Genomic DNA, 6944 nt, shown 5'->3' with positions numbered 1-6944 from the left:
ATTCAGTTAATGCACTCCTAAGTGATTAGAACAGTGCTTGGCACATTAGAATGAAAGATACCACCACCATCATCATTTCTGAATAACCAATGAGTATTACCACCAGGCACTAGAGGTGGAGGACTTCATCCCATCGCCTGGACTGGGCAACAGCTTCATAGTGACATGTTGGGGTCTACACTGCTCTACCCAAGGCACTCTGAGCTTGAAATTCTTGAGACTTGCTTTTCCTGGGCCCCCATCCTGTCGTGTTGGCCCCATTCTCTCAGCTCCCTTTCCTTTTCCAGCTGCATTGCTGCCGCCTTCTTGTACCCTCCAGGCACACTCACAACCTCCTCTTTTTCGTCCCTAGTGCACAGGGAAGGACACTGGATGAAGCACCCTCTCCCCCCAGCTCCCTCTGTCACTGACCTGGCACCTCCTGGGCCCTCAGTGATTCAGCCCAATTACCTCTTGCCTCCACGTTCCCATAACTCTGTTCCCCTAGTCCCTTAACTGGCTTACTGGCTGTTAGGAAAGCCGAGGTCCCCTCCTGAAATTGTTCTTTCCTGTCGCCCAGAGGGAGATTTTAACCATCTTTGAGGGCTTGGGTAAATCTGTCCCTTCCCTGCAAGTTGCAGAGGTCAAGCCCCTTGCCCCACTGGCTGCAGCTCAGCCGCTCCACCCCCAAGACGGGCTAGCAGCCCCACACCTAGGATGAGGCGCTCGGGTCCGCAGGCCCCGCGCAGAGGCCGGCAGCTCGCCTGGGAAGGTGGCGGGGTCCCTGCGGGGCGCCAGGCGCTGGGCCCGAGGCGGGCCCGGGCGGGGATGCGGCGGAGTGCGGGCCCCGGACTGGCCCTGTCGCTGCTGCTGGCGCTGGTGGGCCGAGGGGGCGCGTTCTACCTCGAGGTCCGTGAGCTGGAGGAGAAGTGCTTCATCCAGGAGATCCCCGATGGCACCGTGGTCACAGGTGCGCGCGCGCGGCCAGTGCGGGCCCTGCCCTCCCGAGAGCGGAAGGGGGATGGCGCTGCACGGGCTCAGCTCAGACCCGCACCTGCCCTCCCCTGCCCGGGGTGGGCACCGGGGAAATGGGCGGACAGAGGCCTGACCAAAGCCTCCCTTCCCCTGCGGGTGCGGGCCCCCAGGAGGCAAGTCTGGCCGAGACCCGGATGGCGGAAAGAGGAGCTGGGAGGGGAGGCGGGGAGGAGGGCAGGAGGGTTGTGGCCAGGCCCCTCGGTGTGATGCCGGGACATCCTTGTTCCTACCCCGACTGCAGCGTCTCCGCGAGGTTCTGGGGGGCCCTTGGTCGTAGGTGTGGATGGGGATGCCTCCTGGCTTCCTTTCTCTTTCCACAATGACTGTACCAGTTTACAGTGCCACCATTCGTGTACCTGTTGGCCAATTTTTGTGTTCTTAGGCAAATGTGATTCCTGTGATTTGGCCATTTTTAGATTGAGTCATTATTTGTTCTTTTACCTATGAGTTGTATGATTTCCAAATATATTTTGTAATTTAATCTCTCATGGAATATGGTGTGCAAATAATTTCTCTCATTCCATAGGTTGCCTTTCCATTTTGTTGATCGTTTACTTTCTGGAGCAGAGGCTTTTTAGTTTACTGAAGTCTTGCCTCTTAATTTCTGCTGTTGCTGCCTCTGCTTTTGGTGTCAAATCCAAAAATTCATTTCCAAGAACTATGTCAAGAAGCTTATTCCCTATGTTTATTCTAGGGGTTTTATGGTTTCAGGTTTTAAATTCAAGTCCTTAATTCACTTTGAAGTGAATTTTGTGTATAGTGTAAGATAGAGGTCCAGATTCATTCTTTAAACGTCACTATCCAGTTTTCCCAACACCATTTATAATTAGCATCCTTCTGTAAGGAAGAGCTGTCCTTCCCTCATTTGTTTATTCATTCAATTATTTATTACTATCAGTGTGTGCTTATGTATGTGCGTTTGGGGGCTTATCATCCAATACTGTAATTATTTTATTGCTCAAGTTTTGCCAGATTAGCCCTTAGGAAGTTGTTCCTTGAGGTTGGCTCTTGGGTTCTTTTGAGAAGCATATACACTGTTTTAAGCAATTCCTTACTTTCTGACATATCAAGATATTTTAGGCTTATCTTGTTTTCGTTCTATCCCAGCCCTGAGGTCAACCTTTTCTCTAGTGAACCCTGGCTCCTTTTATTGGAGAAAGGTATTTAGAAACTAGAATCTGTGTGCTAGGGGGTGTCATTGCTTCTAGGACCTCCCAGTATTTATACTCATACATACATTCTTAAACATTAAAAAAGAATTCTCTATCTGTCAGTATATATATTAAGAGCTGTGAATTCATACTGATACTATTAATTCCAACCCAATACCACAGAGATCATTCTAGCTTTCTGTCTTTCTTTATTTGTAATTCCTTCCTCTAACACTTAGCTACAGACCAGTACTACCTGTGTGCGCTACCACAGGAGAGGTAGTGCAAATCACTTCTGTCCACATTCTTTTGGCCAGAACTTAGTCATATGGCTTCACATTCAAAGTGAAAATGAGGGCCGAAACATAGGGGAATATGGGAGAAATGCGTTGTGCTCAGAAAAAAGAGGAGAAAATTTATGAGCACTAGCATTCTTTGCCATACCTGACTGCCATGCAAATATTGTCATGTTCTATGTGTGGCATCAGGTGGAAAAGTTTGGGAAGTACTCATTTAGAAAGATTAAATGACTTGTAAAAATTAAGAAGCAGCCATATTTCCTCCATTTCAATCTTATCATCTAATTAGGGCCGAACACAATCTTGTTATTATTATAAAGTATTTTTGATATGTAAATAATGAAGTCAGTGGGAAAATACCAAAACACAAATGTAGTAAGTAGATTTAAGGTTTCAATTCAGAACATATTTTTTCACCTCGATTTCAAAGCAACAATGTGAATATTTATGCATGTGTGTCTGTTGGGTTGTATTTCGGCTTTTAGTTTTCAAATTATCATTTTTTTAAACTCTATGACATCCTTTTAGATATTCTAATAGGCATGTAGTGGTACTTTTGTGGATTTAATTTGCACTTTTCTAATGACTAATGATATTTAACTTCTTTTAATATGCTTTTTTGCCATCCATTTATCTTCATTGGTGAAATGCTTGTTCAAACTTAGGCCTGCTAAAAAAATTAGGTTGTTTTCTTAGTATGATAATTAAGAGTTATTGATATATTCTGGATATGTCTTTTATCAGATATATGATTTTCAAATATTTTCTCCCAGTCTTTGCTTTATCTGTTCATTTTTTAAAACAACATATTTCAAAGGGCAAAAGTTTTCAATTTTGATGAAATCCTATTTATCAGTTTTTTTTTTATGGTTTGTGTTTTTGGTGTCATCTAAAAAATTTTTGTCTAACTCAAGGTCATATTTCTTCTTCTAGAAATTTTATTGTTTTAGCTCATATTCAGGTAAGGCCTAGAGTCCATTTTGAGTAAATTTTTGTGTATGAGGTGAGGGAAGATTTAGGGTTAAAGGTTTTTATTTGCATTTGGCCATTCAGTTATCCAAGCCCCATTTGTTGAAAAGGCTATCCTATCTCTGTGGAATTGTCTTTCCTGTTGTTAAAAGTCAGTTGTCCAAATATATGTGGATATATTTCTGGACCCTCTATCTGTTTGCACCAGCGATCTGTTTGTCTTACTTTTTGTCAGTACCACACCATCTTGTTAAATATGGTTTTATAATAAGTCTTTAAATCAAGCAGTGTTAGTCTTCAAACTTTTTTTACTATTTCTAAGTTGTTTAGGCTATTTTAGTGCATTTCCATATAAAACACCAGCCTGTTAATATTTTAGAAAAAAACTGTGCTCACATTTTGATTTGGATTGTGTTGAATTTATAGACCAATGTGAGGAGAACTGGTATTGTAACAATATTGAGTCTTCTGATCCCTGAATCAATATATATTTTATTGCACTTATTTAGGTTTTTACTTGTTTTCAGCAATGTTCTTTTGTAGTTTTTGGTTATTTAAATCAAGCAATTAGAATAAGATAATTCACTTATTTCTTACATATGTTTTGCTAGTTATTTGCAGCTAATTACAGTGAAAAGTGAGGTCAACATGAAAGTGACACATCATTTCAACTCACAACTCAGTGGCCAGAACTAATCATATGTTCCTATACAACTGTAAGAGTGCTAGGAAGTGCCATTCTGCTCCATATCTGGAAAAGAAGAAAACTAGAAATATTTGGTGAGCCTCACTGATGACTGACTACCATAGTATCCGTGGTTGCCTATTTGACAGCCATTCCCAAGGTCCTTTATTACTTATTACTTGCTATGAGAACTCCAGTTTTGTCCTTTCTCTTATAGGTGACCAGCTGCTTCAGGAAAGACCAGACCTTTCATGGTAATACGATTCCTGTTTGCTGGTTATTGGATTAGCCATGTTCTGCCTAAGAGACATAAGGATGTTTATTCCTGGGACTTCTTGGAAAGTTCTCTCTCTCTTAAAAAGGGACATTAGGTGGGGGCATGTATCTTTCATGCCTTTATCTGGTGCTGGAGCTGCAACCAAGAGAGAAGTGGTGAATACTCGAAGGATGGGAGAGTGGTAAGCTGGACAGATTCTGGACTACTGAGGGCATTGGTGCACAGTGTTGAAATACTCAACCCTAGGAGCTACCCTGCCCCTAGACTTATTGCTGTATGTGATGATAAATGTCCTTATTTTGGGCCTTTTTGCTTGGGTTTTTCTGTTACTTGAAGTCAAAAAAGCATCTAACTAGTACTAAATGTCAAAGATGAGCCAGAATTGTACTAAGCACTTCATCTGAATTAAAGTAATATAATCTAAGTAAATCCCTGTAATAACACTGTGATATAGGTGTTCTAATCATATATATTTTACAGATGTGGAAATTAAAGTATAGGGAAGTTAAATCCTTGCACAAGTCCACACAACTATGAAATGGTAAAAACAAGGATTAAAACTTCAGGTTTAGCTAATGCTAAAGATAACTTGAAATCACTTGTAAATATTTCATACCTTCCCTACTTTTCATTTTTCTTTGAAGCACTTGTAAAAAACAGAGTCACAGTCTTTCACCTTGAGTGACCAGAAATTTCCAGGGTTATGCAAAAGTATTAGTGAATGTAGAATCTGATTAACCTTATAATTTACTGCTGTGTAACATTAGGCAAGTCTTCTGTTGTATTACAATGAATATATTCCATATCCTTACTAGACACTAGGAATACAAGTGTTTAGGTTATTTATCAAAAAAGAATGGGAGGAGTAACAATAAACCAATAGAAAGAGAAATCAGGAAAACAATTCCATTCACAACTGCATCAAAAATAATAAAATACCTAGGAATAAACCTAACCAAAGAAGTGAAAGACCTATACCCTGAAAACTATAAGACACTCTTTTAAGATAAATCAAAGAGGACACTAACAAATGGAAACTCATCCCATGCTCTTGGCTAGGAAGAATTAATATCGTCAAAATGGCCATCCTGCCCAAAGCAATATAGATTTGATGCAATCCCTATCAAACTACCAACAACATTCTTCAAAGAACTGGAACAAATAGTTCAAAAATTCATATGGAAACACCAAAGGTCCCGAATAGCCAAAGCAATCCTGAGAAGGAAGAATAAAGTGGGGGGGATCTCACTCCCAAACTTCAAACTCTACTACAAAGCCATAGTAATCAAGACAATTTGGTACTGGCACAAGAACAGAGCCACAGACCAGTGGAACAGAATAGAGACCCCAGACATTAACCCAAACATATATGATCAATTAATATACAATAAAGGAGCCATGGACATACAATGGGGAAATGACAGTCTCTTCAACAGATGGTGCTGGCAAAACTGAACAGCTACATGTAAGAGAATGAAACTGGATCACTGTCTAACCCCATACACAAAAGTAAATTTGAAATGGATCAAAGACCTGAATGTAAGCCATGAAACCATGAAACTCTTAGAAAAAAACATAGGCAAAAATCTCTTGGACATAAACATTAGCGACTTCTTCATGAACATATCTCCCCACGCAAGGAAAACAAAAGCAAAAATGAACAAGTGGGACTGCATTAAGCTGAAAACTTCTGTATAGCAAAGGACACCATCAATAGAACAAAAAGGTACCCTACAGTATGGGAGAATATATTCATAAATGACAGATCCGATAAAGGGTTAACATCCAAAGTATATAAAGAGCTCATGCACCTCAACAAACAAAAAGCAAATAATCCAATTAAAAATGGGCAGAGGAGCTGAGCAGACAGTTCTCCAAAGAAATTCAGATGGCCAACAGACACATGAAAAGATGCTCCACATCGCTAGTTATCAGAGAAATGCAAATTAAAACCACAATGAGATATCACCTCACACCAGTAAGGATGGCTACCATCCAAAAGACAAACAACAACAAATGTTGGTGAGGTTGTGGAGAAAGGGGAACCCTCCTACACTGCTGGTGGGAATGTAAATTAGTTCAACCATTGTGGAAAGTAGTATGGAGGTTCCTCAAAATGCTCAAAATAGAAATACCATTTGACCCAGGAATTCCACTTCTAGGAATTTACCTAAGAATGCAGCAGCCCAGTTTGAAAAAGACATATGCACCCCTATGTTTATCACAGCACTATTTACAATAGCCAAGAAATGGAAGCAACCTAATTGTCCATCAGTAGATGAATGAATAAAGAAGAGGTGGTACATATACACAATGGAATATTATTCAGCCATAAGAAGAAAACAAATCCTACCATTTGCAACAACATGGATGGAGCTAGAGGGTATTATGCTCAGTGAAATAAGCCAGGCAGAGAAAGACAAGTACCAAATGATTTCACTCATCTGTGGAGTATAAGAACAAAGAAAAACTGAAGGAACAAAACAGCAGCAGACTCACAGCACCCAAGAATGTACTAACAGTTACCAAAGGGAAAGGAACTGGGGAGA

At 40.7% G+C, this 6944-nt stretch overlaps 1 protein-coding gene across 1 annotated transcript; it reads left to right on the top strand.

Annotated features, from left to right (window-relative positions):
• LOC130680394 (transmembrane emp24 domain-containing protein 9-like) lies at nucleotides 1-6944 on the top strand. Its single transcript, XM_057490792.1, has 2 exons — nucleotides 1-949; nucleotides 4336-6944. The coding sequence occupies exons 1-2, from the start codon at nucleotides 697-699 to the stop codon at nucleotides 4374-4376; spliced, it is 294 nt and encodes a 97-aa protein (XP_057346775.1). The 5' UTR covers nucleotides 1-696; the 3' UTR covers nucleotides 4377-6944.

The sequence above is a fragment of the Manis pentadactyla genome, chromosome 13, assembly GCF_030020395.1.
Source record: "Manis pentadactyla isolate mManPen7 chromosome 13, mManPen7.hap1, whole genome shotgun sequence".
Lineage (NCBI taxonomy): Eukaryota > Metazoa > Chordata > Mammalia > Pholidota > Manidae > Manis > Manis pentadactyla.
This window is presented reverse-complemented; position numbering and strand designations above follow the sequence as displayed.

What these genes read in the sequence shown, in the direction of transcription:
- LOC130680394 (XM_057490792.1), top strand. Translation starts at nt 697, where the DNA reads ATGAGGCGCTCGGGTCCGCAGGCCCCGCGCAGAGGCCGGCAGCTCGCC. An exon ending in CGATGGCACCGTGGTCACAG is followed by an intron (nt 950 to 4,335) that starts GTGCGCGCGCGC and finishes TTTCTCTTATAG; the next exon opens with GTGACCAGCTGCTTCAGGAA.